This window comes from Ziziphus jujuba, chromosome 2 (assembly GCF_031755915.1).
Source record: "Ziziphus jujuba cultivar Dongzao chromosome 2, ASM3175591v1".
NCBI classification, from domain to species: domain Eukaryota; kingdom Viridiplantae; phylum Streptophyta; class Magnoliopsida; order Rosales; family Rhamnaceae; genus Ziziphus; species Ziziphus jujuba.
In genome coordinates this window covers 11,928,568-11,945,618 of record NC_083380.1, presented here as the reverse complement: position 1 = coordinate 11,945,618, position 17,051 = coordinate 11,928,568, and the positions used below count along the sequence as shown (strand labels likewise).

General features: G+C 31.2%; 1 protein-coding gene across 2 annotated transcripts; it reads right to left on the bottom strand.

Annotated features, from left to right (window-relative positions):
- Positions 1–12,040: 12,040 nt before the first annotated feature.
- LOC132800828 (putative disease resistance RPP13-like protein 1) lies at positions 12,041–16,825 on the bottom strand. 2 transcript variants are annotated; one of them, XM_060815172.1, is made up of 2 exons: positions 13,490–16,824; positions 12,041–12,701 (listed from the first exon to the last, which is right to left on the bottom strand). In XM_060815172.1, the coding sequence occupies exon 1, from the start codon at positions 16,673–16,675 to the stop codon at positions 13,667–13,669; it is 3,009 nt and encodes a 1,002-aa protein (XP_060671155.1). In that variant the 5' UTR covers positions 16,676–16,824; the 3' UTR covers positions 12,041–12,701; positions 13,490–13,666. The 2 variants fall into 2 exon arrangements, with proteins under 2 accessions (XP_060671155.1, XP_060671156.1); XM_060815173.1 differs by lacking the exon at positions 12,041–12,701 and having other exon boundaries at positions 14,527–14,714; positions 14,906–16,825.
- Positions 16,826–17,051: the final 226 nt, after the last annotated feature.

Below are 17,051 nucleotides of genomic sequence, written 5' to 3'. Positions count from 1 at the left end.
TATGTATTTATTCACTAAACGATACTCAAGAAAATATTATGTTATAAATAAAATTTAAAAAAAAAAAAAAAAAAAAAAAAGAGATTCAACTATCAATTCTAATTCATTCCTATTAAATATTTTGTCTACTTCTCTTGAATGAAAAATTTTCATTCAATTTTATGACATGAATTAAAATAAAATAAAAAAGGAAAAAAAAACACAAAAACTATGTAGCAGCAGTACTATTCAAGCATATATAAAAAATTTTACCAAAAAAATTATAGAAGCATATATATAAATTTAATTTGGTTTCAAAACGAACTTATCTGTCTTTTTATTTAAAAAACACGAACATCTCAAGAGCTCCAATATTTATGAGTAATACTTAAATTAAAATATTTAATTACATAAAAAAAAGTATTGTATATATTATTAAGAGAGATATAGAGGGAAGTTGATAAGAAAGTATTGTAGATGTAGATATCGTTCTTTACAATTCTTCTTTATAAATCCCTTACCATATCAAAACAGTATATATGAGAAAAAAAACAATCATCCACAATCATTAGATCACAAAAATTATGAAGATTTGATGACTATTAATATTGTCGCTCACAATTTTCTCTCCATAAATCTCTTAATAAATCATTTCTATATAATATATATATATATATATATACAATCGCGTTCAAATAAGATCTATTTTATTTTATTAAATTAAAGCTTCCTTTTGATAACTATTGAATTTTCAATTAAAAAATAAAATTCATTTCGTTTTAATAATCATCAATGGTGGTGAACCTTACTTTAATAAAATAAGTGAACTTTATTTAAACTTTATAGACATATATAGAAATTTTTTATTTGGGAGTTTGGTGCTTGATTACATATAATTTGTGTGAAATATTATCCAACTTATATGTAATTGAGCATTAGACATCTAAACTAACAGATAATGCATAAAATTAAATGCAAGTACCAACCTTAGGTTGAACAAGAGTAGTATTTTTCTCTTCCTTGAGAATTAGATTTGCGGTCTAGTTAGCTAATCGTTATAAATAGCTAATATAACTCACAGCACCAAGCACGTCTCTTTGCAGCAAGAGAAGAGGTCTTATTAATAAGCCAAAATAACCTTCCTTTTTCCTTATTCCTTCCTCTAATTTCAATTTTAGTTTATCCACGTGAAAAACCATGCACTCAATTAATCTAGACCACATCAAAGTCACGTGATGGTACAATACAATTAAGTCTTTTTCTATATCCAACCCCTTTTGTTTATGTTAAAGACTGCTGGTTGCATACAACTAGGCCACGTATAATTTAATTTACCTTATCCACCGAGACAAAATTAAGCGGCCCCCGGTTGATCGGATTAGACTAGACTAGAGTAGTTTAGCCATGGCATATCGATTTCGTTTAAAGCATTTATTATAGTTGACCAACTTTTATAATTTTAGGATAAATTTCATTTAAACCTTTTCAATATTACTATTATTATACTTATCATTTTTAATTAGAAAAATTAAATAATAAAACTTATAGATAAACTTCCAGTATAATTTTTTATAAATGTGAATTTAACTATAATTAAGACAAAATTAAAGAGGTTTAAATAAAAATTTTTCATAATTTTATTTGATATGTTGTCATAGTTTGATATACATATCAAGTTCACTTAATAATAATTTAAATTTTTAAAATTGGTGATAATTTAATATAATATTATAGTAAAATCCTAGACACTAAGGTTATATATCAAATTCACTTTATAATAGTTTTAACTTTTAAAATCAGTGGTAAATTTAACAAGTTAAAAGACTACCGACCTACTTAGCATGATGGTTACCATATCTTATTAGACTATTGTGTCTTAAAGACAAAATAAAGGCATAGTGGTTTATGAGATGACGATTTAGTAAAACATATAATATCAAAGTAAAAGAAATCCTAGACACTTAAATTATATATTAAATTCACTTTTTAATAGCTTAACTTTTAAAATCAATGGTAAATTTAACAAGCTAGATGACTAACAACTTACTTAACATGAGAATTTTTCTTGTATGGTTATCATATCTTATTAGACTATTGTGCCTTAAAGACAAAATATAGGCATAGTGGTTTATGAGATGACAATTAAGTAAAACTATTATTTCCTCACAAAATAATAATTCTAAAAATTCTAATTCTCCCCATCTTCAATAATAAAATAAAAATAATATATACATATATATATATATATATATATATATAGAGAGAGAGAGAGAGAGAGGGGGGGGGGGGAGGGGGGGGGCGGCGGTGTTGGGGGATGCACATCCATGATCCAGTGGGATACATGCATTTATATGCACACAATTTTGTTAAAAAAAAAATGTAAATTTTTCTCTCATTAGATAGTTTAGAAGGAAAAAAAGTGTTATATGAAAGCAATAAAGAAATATAGATGTATATATAGAACTTCTACAAACGGAAAAAAAAAAATATATATATATATATATATATATATATACAACTTCCCTTCTTACAAATAATACTTCTTTTTTTATTTTATGTATTATATTTTATGAATGAATTAATAATAGGTTTTTTTTTGGAAAAATAGCCACTTTGTAAATCATTTTTTGGAGAATAGCAAATTTTTTTTTTAAAAAAAAAACTAGCCAATTTGAGACAAAAATACCCTTAACCAAATTGAAAATTATGCAATATGTTTTTTTTTTATCCTTTCCTTTTTCCTCTAAACACTCGTTCATGTTTTATGCAAGACATTCTCTAACAGGCCGCAAACACTCTTTGCATCTCATCTGTTCTCACTCTCTTTTTCTTGTATTTTTTTCATTGCTAAAACTAAACTCAAGTAAAAAATTTTTCTTTTTTCTTATTAGATGAAACTGAGGAAATATGAGTATGTATTTTTTTCTCTTTTTTCTTGTATTTTTAGTTAGTTTTGTAATTTTTAAGATTTATTTAATATGAATATGTAATAAATTAGTTTATGAGATGTTATATGTGAGTTTAAAGATACTTAGGTGACATATGGTTTGAAAATGGGGAAAAAATTATGTAAAATTGAAAAATCATGAAAAACAGTAAAAACGGAGGAAAATTGGCGAAAAAGATGAACTTCCGCCATTTTCCTCCAGCTTGTCAATTTTCGTAAGTTTTTCGCTAATTTTCTGCTAGTTTTTCTCCAGTTTTCCGCTAATTTCTGCCAGTAAGAAAACGCTATATTTGGCCCCAAAAAAAAATAGAATTGATTTTTTTAACACAGTTAATATGTTTGTTTAGTATTATTCAAATTTTTATATATTTATTGATTTAGTTTAGTGTTATTCATTAAAGATGGAGAGAACAAGCAAGCATATACATGATTTTTCCAAAACCTCAAGGATGCCATTGGAGATTTTTCAGATTTGGTGTTTATAAATGATAGACACCTTGCTATTGAAAAGGCAATACGCAAAGTTTTTTCCAATACATACCATGGGCTGTGCACGTACCACATAAACAGAAATATTAAAGCAAATGGACATGCGAAAGATGCAACTATAATACAATGTTTCATGCTCGTAGCTAATGCATGTTTGGTTGAAAATTTTGAGTTTTATATGGGGCAAATTGAGGCAAAAGACAGTAGGACTGCCCAATATATCCGATCATGTGATCCTACAAGGTGGCCACGTTCTCTTTCTCCATGTAGAATGTACACTATCATGACCACCAATTATTCCTTGTAATCATTGTATTGCTGCTTGTGGAAAATGCAAAATTACTCCTTATGGCATGTATTCTCATTACTACACCACGGATGCATATTGTGTAGCTTATGCTGAGTCCATTTACCCTGTGTTAGATGAAAAACAGTGGCATACTCTGGATAACGTGTCAAGTCGTATTGTTCTTCCACCGAGATGGACACGTAGGCAAGCCGGTAGGCCAAGGATGCAACGCATACCATCTCAAGGTGAAAATGTTATTAGACGTAGATGTAGCCGATGCAGTGATGTTGGACATTATAGGCAGAGATGTATGAATTCATTATCTTATACTTTGAATTAGGAAGTTTTAATTTAATGTTATGGTTTAATATCTTTTGATAATTATTTTATATCTTGGATATTATATTTTCTATTTGATGGTAATGATTTGTTTATGTTGTGATAATGGTGTAATATGTATTTAGCAAATTTTTTTTTTTAACAATTTAATCCCAAATGAAAAGAGGCATTCTGGAGTTGATTTTGAATCTTTAGTTTACATCTAATTTTATGAAATGTTCAAATGATTTTTTTAAAAAAAAAAACTAAATATATATCATTTTTTCTTTTCTTCTAATTGCTTATTGATTTTAAAAGTCAATACATTTTTTGTTAAAAAAAAACTAAATATATATCATTTTTTCTTTTCTTCTAATTGCTTATTGATTTTAAAAGTCAATACATTTTTTGTTAAATCCATATTCATCTTATATAATATTTGTCTCCACTCTCAATTTTTTTTACCCCAATATTAATTTAAATAATGTATTAGAAATTTATTTTCTAAGTGGAGGAAATTAGTTTTCGACAGGAGTAAATATTTTCCAACACTTTCCAACAGAAGGAAATGCTTTTCGGCAGGAGGAAAATAATTTCCTCTTGGAGGAAAAAATTTCTGATAGGCGGAAAATTATCCAAAAGCTTGAATTAAGCTACATATAAGGGGTTTGTGCAAAATGAAATTCTAATAAACATGTCACATTTTATAAACAGTTAATTAGATATCTTTTACATCAAAACTCATCATTATCTTTACATTTAAATCCATTGGACTTCCATTCATTAGGTTCATGACGTATTTTGTCTCCACTCTCCTTTTTTCACCTTAATATTAATTTACTCATATATTGGAACTTGATTTTCCAACTGGAGGAAATTAATTTTCGACAGAAGGAAAATGTTTCCGACAGGAGGAAAATGTTTCCACTTGAGGAAAAATTTCCGACAAACGGAAAAATTTACAGAAGCTACAATTGAGGTAGTTGTAAGAAGTTTGTGCATAATAGAATTCTAATAAATAAACATGGCACATTTTCTATAAGGTAAATTAGTTTTCCTTACATCAAAACACATCATTATCTATACATAAGAGCAAACTAACAAATGACTTCAACATCATATGAAAATTTCTTTATACTTGGCAAAGACATCTCCATACCAAACAGAACCCGGCAGAGCAAGCTTCAACATGTACCATGTATTGTCCTATATCCAATCTGCTTTCCTACTTTTATTCCTTGATTGGCCAAACCAAATTAGTACGCCTAGCCCTTGAGCCACCATAATCCTAATTATATAAGAATCCAATATTCAAACATGTCAAATCAATATCCAATATCAATAATTACATAGTATTAGCATCCAATATGAACCATAATATCCAACATCACAAGCGGCATAACATATATAATAAATTTTCAAAACCACACATCCAGAAATCATCATATGCAATAAATGGTCAAAAATAACATGTTTAAAGTGTTCAATTTATATAATAATTTTCCAAAAAAATTATAAATCTCAGATTTCGCAAAAATCAAATAAAATACTGAGAGTACCATTATACTTAATATGCTAATATAAATAATTGATCTGGCCAATTTAGTTTAACAATAATAGTTTAAATAAATATTTTTTGCTAATAAAAATCTCACTCATAGTTTTTGCCACGCCTAAGCAGTGTCCATGTAGCACTCATCTCTCGAGTCACTTATAATTGCTCCTTACCATAGGGAATAAAAAATAATGGTATTAAATACTATTTGAAAATGCCTAAAAATATTACTAATAAATAAATACGTAGCCAAAATATAAGACACACAATTTCCATGTCCTGAGACACCTTAGCACACCACATGAAATACCATATCATGACTATGGCCACATCATCATCTTCTACAATACCACTTCCAAACCCAATTTCCCACATCTCCAAACTTCAAGAATTTCAACTTCAATCTTCAGGCTATATCTATCAAAATTAGAACTCATGACTTCAAAACGGAGGAGATTTGGAGGGCCAAGATGTTGTACATCTACATGAGGAAAAACAAATATATAAAGGAAGGATACCATATATTAGGTTGAAAGAATCTTTAATACATGCAAAAAGGAAGAATACATGCAAAACTACTCGAAATCATTTTATTAAGAATTATGTATAAAATTAAAACCAAAAAATAAGCAGAACTTGCACACATAAATTAGAGTTCTCTTCTTATACACTCCAAAAGATATGTGAAAATCCAGGATTTATGAAACATCAGATATACACTTGCGATCACTCATAGCATGCATTGTTATAAACTTTGTCCATAATAGAACATCAGCTTCTCAAAGAACTATAGGGTTTGATAAAGACATACTTACAAATCTTGCAGCCAATATAGCTTATGATGGTACTTATGCTCTACAGTGTAAATAAAATCACATATTGCGGAGGCATATAACCAAAATATCATTCATGATAAAAAGAAAACCATGAAAGCAATCACCATACGAAGCAACTAATATACAAGTCGGCAACAAAAAGTCATATACTGATCACCATGTGTACATGAAATGCACCCATAACAGTTCATCTATATTTGTTATCAGCAATCAACTCAAATGCTTTTCATCCCCTTCTCTATAAGCCAACTTATTCCAAAGCAACAAAAGTATATTTTGCAAGGAAATAAGGACCTACCATGACTTAGTAAAGATACATTTTATATGTTAGCATACAGAGTACATTGGATTTTTTTAAAAAGACACAATCAATGATAACTATGGCTTTTTGCAATTTAAATGGCCAGCTACATACATATTTACAAATGCATTCTGAAAAGCAAAATTTGAATATGAAATCTTAAATCTGCATAAATTAAAAAGCTGTTTGCTATCATGAAATCCTATGGCTAACTTGATTTAAATAGTGTAATATATAATATAAAAAAAATAGTGTATAAAAAATGTGAAAAAGTAATTGCAAAGTCGAAGCACAGCGACAAATTGACTCGTAAAAAAAAACAAAAAAAAAGATTGGAATTGCTTCTAGTTTGTTCAAACTTCTAATGGACATGTTCATACAGATGTGAAACACAAAAATAAAAAAATAAACTTGGATAGGTTGGAGGTAACACATCAAAATATAAAGCCATTTTAGAATGGCTTCCCCACCACAAACACACCCCCCCCCCCCCCCCCCCCAAAAAAAACAATTATATACAATATCTATTACTATCCCATTGAATATAAAAAGGCCCAAAACCAAGAGCTTCAACATAACTTCCAGAACATTATGATCATTTTAGTGACCAAAACAAAATACCAATTGCAACAATGTAATAATGATCCTCTATTCCACGAGGGCAAAAACACTCTAAAATTTTTAAACAATAACAACTATGAGAAAATAAATAAATAAGTAAATAATAAAACAAAATCCAATAAACCACATAAGAATCCTACCTTTTAGTAAGCAAATGAAATGCACTAGAAATACGAAGGAATCGAAGCAGAGCTTAATGAATTATTAAATAAAATGATGACAATGAATAAACAAAGACCTACAAGGATTACGAGGGACAAAGGGACGGCGAGGACGAAGATTGCTATTGGCTCTTGGTGGGAGGATGATGGTGGAGAACGATATTGGCGAACGGGAGGTCAGAGTAGGGCCAATGGTGGTGTGAGAATGCTCTGCGTGGTGGCTCTCACTCTCAATCGCAATTGCCTCTAGCTCTTGGTGGGACGATGGAGGTGCGAGGATGACACCGGCAAATGGCAATGATGAAAGGGTCGAAGTGGCTACCAAAGACTATTATTCTTCGAAAGGGAAAGGAAAAAAAAAAAAAAAAAGAATGAGTTTTGGATGGAAAGGGGGAAAGTAGAGAAAAACAACCTTAGAATATGGTTGAAGTGGCAACAACGATGGTATTTCTGAAAGAGAAAGGGAAAATAGAGAAAAAAAAAAATAATGTGTTTTGGATGGGAAAGGGGAAAAGTAGAAGGGGGGGGAGGGGGGGAACCCTAGAATGTGTTTTGGAAGGGAAAAGGGAAAAATAGAGAAAAAAAAAAGAAAAAAAAACAAAACAAAAAATATTTTAATCGGGATGAAATAAAAATTGGCTAGTTTTTTTTAAAAAAAGATTACTATATTTCAACAATTGAATAAGAAAATAGTTACTTTTCAAAAAAAAACCCTTAATAATACTTCTTGTGTCAGAAATTTAAATAACCCAAAACTAATTGGACCATAATAGGCCCAAAGAACTTAAAAAAAAAAGGAAAAGCCCATGATGAACTGCGGAAGTAGATCCATGTGAAAAAATACAAAAAATAAAATAAAGTAATACAGGTTCTTTTGGCACGATTATTTTTACTTTCCCTACTTGTAATGTAAATTCTAAAAATATTCTTTAATTTGACATAAATTTTTTTACCAAATGTTAATAAAAATAAATCCGAAGGTGTGTATTAGAGTGCTTGATACATATGAACTGAACAAGTTTTACTGTTTAAGCAAGCCTCTTAGCTTATCTTTTCATAATCCCTTTTTGATCTGGTGGCTCACCCTGTGCTACACATATCATTTTTATAACCCCTGGTTTAATCACCCAGTGCCATCGTTGAATTATTTCCCCACCCATTTACAAAGTATGATGATCTTTGGTTCCCTTTTAGCTTTAAAACTGATCCTTGGTTAAATCATTAATTTTTCATGCTTAGCAAAGGAACAATACCATCCTTTCTATGGAAAAAATTTTCAATACAACCGAAGTATGTACTCCCTCTTCTGATACATTAAAAATCCCACTATATAAGTCCTATATACATGATGGGTTAACATTAAACTAGAAGAGGGAGTATAAATTATGGAAGTATCAAAAGTTTTTTTGCGATAAGATAAGCCTTTGACCTGAAAATTTCATTTTCTTTTAGCACTGATGGAAAATAGGTTTTAGATATGAAATAACAAAAATAAAGAAAAGGAAAATAATATTTACCTTAAAATAGAAAGAGTAAAGCAAATTTACCTCAAGTACTGATACAGCATATATTCAATGGCTGCTCCATCACCTAAGTATTTTTGCTGTATCCAAAACTTGATATTAGAAAGAGGACAAGATTTATTTATTAACCACAAAAATGGTTTCTCAGTACAAATTGTAATTTCCAGTATAAAATCAGGTTGACGAATTTAGGCCTGTTCACTGGTTGGATTGCTCGGTTTTTATAACAATTCCAATTCAACTCGACATTTTTGGATCTACAAAATTAAAATTCATATAAAATAAAAATTGTATTAAATCCAAATCACTCCAACCCAACCCAAATAATATACTGAACCAAACTGGCATTCACAATATATAAGTTTTAAACATTTTGATTTGGCTTGTAAAAAAGCCCGTCAGATGGACTCAATGATTTTGTAAAAGTGAACCTAGTGGTTAATATATAGGCCAACAGAAGTTGAAATCCTCACTTTATTGGCGTGAGATAAGTGCATATTTTACTTTTTGTATTTTGAAAACATGAATAAATTACTAGCCGCAAGATTTACAAAAACCCATATAGCCCAGCGATAGGCTTACTTCTTTAATTCGCCTAAGTCACAAGCCAAAGTCACAAGTTTTATCCTTTGTTAGCTACAAACAAACATAAATTTTTACTTGATTTGGTTGTGTGGGTCGGTTCGGGGTATAGCTGGCTATATATATATTTTATTAGTACATCACAAATTGCCTTCAAATAAAGTGGTTTCTCTGTTTATAAAGTTTTTTATAATTATTTTTTGTTGCACTTAACGCCCTTCCCACCTGTCTCCTGATGGAAACAAACGGTGTTTAAACTTAAAATTAATATGTGAAAAGAATTAAAATCCTCTATTCATTTAAAATACAAAAATTCTCAATCAATCATAGTATCCTTTTATGGTCTCTACGCTTAATAGAGTTTTTATGAGATGACATAAATCTATAATTCAAGCTTCAATAAATTTAATAATAAATTTAATGATTAATTAAAATTTTTAATTAATATATTTAATTTTTTAATTCCATTACTATCAAAATAAAATTGAAATTGCACTCGTAAATTGCAAAATTAATTACTCAAAAAAACCATTGAATAGCCTAATAATTTAATCATTACATATAAATCGATATTTTATAAACAGTTCATAATTGGAGTTAGATCTAATATTTGTTAACTTCTTTAATTATTCATTTATCATTGAGTTACAATAATTTTATAATAAACAATTAATTCTCAATTTGATAATTGATTAGGCACTCTATTTTTCAAAATTTGGATTATCATTTAAGATAACTATTTTTTTAACTTTTGTTTAGAAGAAATGAATTGCATATCCATATTTATTATTTCTTGTTATCTACAATTCATTATATCTCCAATCTACAAGGTTATAATTTATCATATGCTATAAACCTTTTCAAATAAGTCAAAAAATCCAATTCTATAGATAGGAGTTTGTTAGATATTTGATATTAATATCGTCTCACATATATGATTATTGAATTGATAAATGTGAATCTTTTATGCATAACAAAAAGTATTAAAAATTTGATATTTATCTAGTTCAGTATTATACAATCTCGTCATATAAATCACTTCTATTTTAGTGTCATGACATTAATAATTGAGATAGTATTTTTCCATTCTTAATCCTAACGAACTCTACTAGTAATTTTTATTAATTAAAGATCCCAAATTTTAATTATTTATCATACCTTGTTCATTATTATTATTATTATATATTAAATTTAAGGTTATATTAATAATCATAAAATTTTCATGGTAATTATAAAGCATTACTAATAATACAGATAAACAAATATAAAAATAAATATAATTTTATTTATTAATAAATAAGAAATTTAGAATAAATATACTTATAGAGCACTCTGTGAGTTACCACTATGAAACTTCCATTGTTAAGTAACTTTTCCCAACTACAATTTTCCTTTCAAACTAGAGAATGAATTACATACTCTGGAAATTTAAAGATGCTACTTTATAACAAGAGCACTCAAAGCTCCTACAATGGTGGTTTGAGAAGCTATGGTAAAGTGTGAAGGCAGCATCAGTGAAAAAAAAGAAAAAAAAAAAAAAAAAGCATTTATCATCAACCCAGAGTACCTTCTCTGAAAACTACTGGATCAAAACGATCCGTGGCTGGATGAAGTTGTATATATCAAGAAAGGTAAATACACAGATTACTAAACCTCTAAACATAACTTTTCTACTATGGACCTCAGGTAAACTCTTTGGAAGCCAATTTCATTTAAAGCTAACACGGTTGAAACTACAGCTCTTCAGTATCCACAAAAATGAAAGAGACCTCCGATAATCTGGCTATGGCATGGTTATAACGTCATCGACGAAGACTTTTATCATTCACTTGCTCCAACTATTGCCGTTGGAGTACAATGTCGTGGTTGCCAGCACCAACTCATATCATGAACCACTTGTGATTGATCATCTCTATTCTCCTCCTCCATTCCTTCGTCCTCTACTCATATTCTTTTTTTTATTTTTTTCTTTTCTTATTTATTTATTTTATTCAATTTTGGAGCATTAGAGAGAGAGGGAAAAAAAAAAAAGGGATAGAAACAGAAGGGAAGTATGTGTAATTAATGAAAACAGACGATGTCTCTGAAAAAGTTATAAGTTGCAAGGGATGTCTCTGTAATTTACATTTACTCATTTTTTTTTTAATGTAATAAAATAACAATAGTTATATTAATTTCATTATTCTTTTCACTTTTTTTTTTTCCTTTAATTTTTTTATTTCACATATGGAGTCATATAATTCACGCTTGAATTAATTTCATTTTATCCACCAATCCCTTTTCTAATTCGAATATTTTTTGCATCAATCTTGTAGACATCATAGCTTGACAGGTTCTCTTTTAGAACACTTCTTCAAACTTCTATCAGTCTTTTTTAATCTGGCTTTTTCATCTCATTATCCAATTAAAAATCAAGCGAAAATATTTTGCATTCAATCATCTTCATGGATAAAATCATTTAGAAAATTTTTAGTTGCAATACCAAAATAACTCAATACAGTTTCCATTATTTTAATTTTCTAAATTATCCTTTTAATATCTTTTAAATTATTTAAAAATATACAATTAATTTTTCTTTTTTCTTCACTTTTCCTGTAACCAAGCAGCCAATATTGCACGGTGAAACTTTTCTATCAGACAACCACAAGGCCATGTTCTTCCCCACAGCTTCGATTCCCTTTGCCCATTCGCTTATCCAGTACAGATTTGCCATTCAGTCCAGATGTAAGTGATCTAAGCTTTGTCCATCAAATTCCATCCTCACTCATCTATTCGAGCTCCAAGAGGACGTCTCACCATAGTTGCCATTGAGCGGATCCTCCTCATCCATGGATATCTATGATGCTGCTGCAGCTAAGATAGCTTCCTGCTTGGCAGCTTCTTTCTTCGCGTCTTTCCTGCTGATGGATTTGAATTCCTTATTCGATAGAGGCGCTTAGCCAAGCTCAGATGTCTATGAAGGAGCTTGAGATTCTAAAGATACTGCTCTGGGAATTTAAGCTGCAGAGAGGACGTTGTTGGCCAACGCACATGTGTAATGTCACTCAAACCAACCTGTATTCATGGTTCAGCGTTGCTTGCATCTCTGGCAGATTCGTTTCTAGAAAACAAAAAAAGCATTATCTTAATTGAAAATAAAAACGAACAAGAATAGATTGGTAAAATTATTTTGTATAAGACTCTATGAAATTAATTTTGAATTGCAAAAAGAATCTCCAGATAATTTATTGTCCTCCACTTTATTATATACAATGCACTTATCTTCACCACACAAGGCAAAATAGCCTTCATTTATACTACCCCAAGCATATCAATGTTTGAGCCAAACCTGTTATGAACAAAATTTCTTGCATAATTTATTCACCGAACAGATTGTCAATTAAAACAGTTCCTATCCCATGACTTTGTATTTTTAGGTCATCATCCATGCAAACGTGAAACTTCGCAAATTAATCAAGATCAACAAATATTGTTTGTCAATAGTTACATAATTACATCTAGCATCATCAAGGTACCATCTTTTTTAGTGTCACCAAGGCAAAGACAGAAAGGAGTTTTCTTTATTCACTTTCTATTCAACAAAATTTACATATTTGTTTTTCACTTATGCCAACAATCTTTTTTCTGTATGTCCCTATTTTTCACAAAATGAGCAACAAGAAATATTAAGGTACACATATGGCAACTTACAAATCATGTATTATGAGAGAGAGAGAGAGAGAGAGAAGATTGAAGACTTTTATTAACCTAGGAGAACCAACAAAAAATTGATATGCAAAGTGATATTTGAAAATAAAAAATGAAAGATACAATGGTTCATAAGACTTAAGCATGCTCAGGCTTACAACAATTATTAAACTACTCGGAAAATGCATAAAAAATAATTACCAGAGGAAATAAGAGAATAGGAAACATCCAAAGAATGCTCAGCATCTCAATCCCCGTGGAAGCATGCTGGAGCAACGTAAGCAATCTCCAGCCATCTTCACTCATCAACACCCACACATACTGGGAATCAGAAAATTGAGCTGGCACATTTGCTTTTGGCAAGCACTAGAGATCGTGTCACCACGAAATGCATAACTTTTCAAGAGACTTGAGATCATGAAAGACCTTATGATTTGGGGGAGTTAAATTTTCGCAATGGGAAATTACAAGCAACTTTAAATTTGCGGGCCAAGACCCTCCTGGTAAGGACTGCAGGTTGGCACAGTGATATATTTCTAATGTCTGAAGAGATGGATATGCAACGTGCATCTCCATATCGTGGGGAGTTAAAGCTACAATCTGTTGGCATCCTGAAATATGAAGTGACCTCAACGATGGAAGACCATAAGGTAAGGTCTCAGATAGCTTTGGACAATCCTCCAAGTAAAGAGGTTGAAGATTAGGGAAACCTCCACCTTCTGAGTCATCTACTAAATACCAATTTTGCCATTCTGACATACTACAGAAACTTAAACTTTCTAGGCACCTAAATGGCTTGATCAGTGAGGAACCATTACAATAAAACTCTCGACCTATCGTTGTCAACGAATCAAATCCAACAACATCAAGCTTTTTCAGATAGGTCAGTTGCCCGAATGGTGGCAATGAATAGCAATTTTTACAGTCTTTGAGACGAATAGAAACCATATGACAATGCAAATTACTTCCCAACCAATTTGGAAACGTCCTTCCACCATAACGTTTGATGATCAATATCTTTAGGTTTGCAAGTGGTTGCAGCCCATCAAGCACTTCTCTTTCTTTGTTTGACGTGTAACTATCATCATCCCATTTCAAATGTAGCTCACTAAGGAATTTTTTATCCTTTAAATTAGCCTCTAGAACTTTTCCAACATCACTGATATTTTGAAGCCCTGAAATACAAAGCTTTCCATGAAGATTCTGGAGTTCTTTTAACTCTTCAATGCCAGATCCACTCTGGTTTCCCAAAACAAAGTCACTCAGTGTTTGCAGATTCTTTAATCTACCCATCTGCATGGGCATTTCTGTTAAACGGGTCTTTTTAATGTCAAGATGGCGCAAGTTGATTAGGTTTGCCATGTTACTTGGCAACCGACAAAGCTTTCTACAGTTTGACAGCAACAATGTCTCCAAATTGTACAAGCTGCAAATTGCATTGGGTACCTCCTTTAGCAAAGAAAAAGATAGGTCCAAATATCTTAAACTATTCAAACTGCAAACTGAACAAGGCAAATACAAGATAGGGCAAGAAACTAAAGACAAGACTCTCAAACTTTCTAGTCTTGGCAATACTTCATGCTGTACCAATTCGCTTACCGACACTTTTCCAATTACCTTCCTCCATGGCGTTTCGGTTGAGGCAAACAAAACCTTAGCTTTTGAGAAACTCTTAGGCTTCTGAATCTCAGAGTTTTTTCCCTGCATCTTGCTTACAAGAGAAAGTGAGACTTGGTCATCTAACTTGAAGTAATATTCTTTGGAAATTAATGTAGCAAAGTCGTGCAACAGGTCATGCATGGTGACAGATAATTGACTGGATCTTGATTGCTGAAGCAATGACCTTGACATAAGATGATTTAAGTAAATGTGTCCAACTTCTTCAATTCTCATATCCTTTTGGGGTTGCAAAAGGCTCAGTGCCATCCATATCTTGATTAGCGTTTCCTTTTTCACTTGATAATGTTTGGGAAATATAGAACAGACAGCAAAACATCTCTTAAGATGTCTGGGCAGGTAATGATAGCTCAACCAAAGAGCAGGAGGAACTACGGTTTCTTTTGGCTCTGTGATTGGTGAACTATGTTGAGATTCTGAGATTGAAATGCCATTGTATAAATCCCACTCATCGCTGTTTAGTATGCTTTCCCATGCTTCCAGCTGAAAGTCGAATCTCAAAAGGCAACCAAGTAGTTTTACAGATAAAGGAAGACATTCACACTTTTTAACAATTTTTCTACCAATGATCTGTAGATGTGAAAATGCGCCCGAATCAACTTTGTTAAAGGCATGCTTTGCAAACAATTGGAAGCTATGTTGAAATGATAACATCTGTAAATTAAAAGATGGAACATCCCCAATCATATGCGCAACATCCTTACTTCGGGTTGTCACAACTATCTTACTTCCATGCCTTACAGATCCAAAATGAATCTTCAAGGAATCCTTATGGATGGAATTCCCATCCCAAATATCATCTAGGACAAGCAAGAACCTTTTCCCCATCAATTCCTCGTGTAGTTTAAATTGGAGAAAATTTAGGTCCTTGGAATAACAGGGTTTACAAGTAACAGTCTCTAAGATAGATTTGGTAAATTTGAAGATATCAAATTCTTGTTCTGATACAGACACCCATGCTTTCAAGTCAAAATGTTTATTCACCCTTGAATCGTTAAAAACCAGCTGAGCAAGGGTGGTCTTGCCAATCCCACCTATGCCGCATATAGGGATGACGGATATATTGTTGACAGTATCATCATCATCATCATAATCAGATAGCAATAGCTTAATAAGATCCTCTTTCTCAGTTTCTCTGCCATAAACATCAGAAGCTAATACATCTAGTGGCATATTTTGGTGGAAATAATTCTGAGGAACAGCTTCCAAAAACACAGTTGCACATAGTTTTTGCATAAGTCTGTTTTGAACATCTTCTTTGAGACCAAAAGAAGATTTGAGTGTCACGAGTGACTCTAATTTGTCATGGATTTGACAGATGCGAAGATTTAACATTTTGGCATCAAAAGTAGTAGTAGTAGTAATAGATGATTCCGAAGAAGAAAGTACCTTGGTTGAAACATTACCAGATTGGCTGCTTTGGACTTTGCATCTCAAAGCTTCATATGCTATCATTTCCAAACAATCTTGTACACAAAACTCTGCATCTTGGACCTCACAAATCCAATTCTTGACATCTGGATTCCTGATCTGCTCCTTCTCAGCGTCGTTCATAACTGCATCAGTTATTGACAACAGAGTCGTCGCCTTCTCCAGCATCTGGTAGTTCACTTTCTTCTCCACGACCAAAACGTCCACCATCGATTCCACAACACGCCTTGTTAGTGCTTCCAGTACGCCGGCAGCACCAGCGAAGCGTACGTTTTCCATTTTTTCCGTACGGCTCGATCTGAAAAATGGACAAAGATAATCAATTTCTACTGTTAAAAACCTTGGCTGCCGGAATGCCAGTTGATTGACCTTTTAAAGGACCAAAGAGCCTGCCGCACCCATTCAATAAAGTTCAAAGGAATATTTCCAACCAAGACTCAGGTCACTTACCCAAGATTTTGCTTAAATCAATTTTAGCCCTTATATTTTCGAATAATTTAATTACAGCCCTCTATCACTGTCAAAATCTGTCAAATTTAACAGGAACAAAGTTATGTTTGTAACCGTACATTCTTATAATTAATTTATATTAAAGCAAAAAAAAAAAAACTGTACATTCTTATACGTAATTTATATTTAAATAATATAAATACGT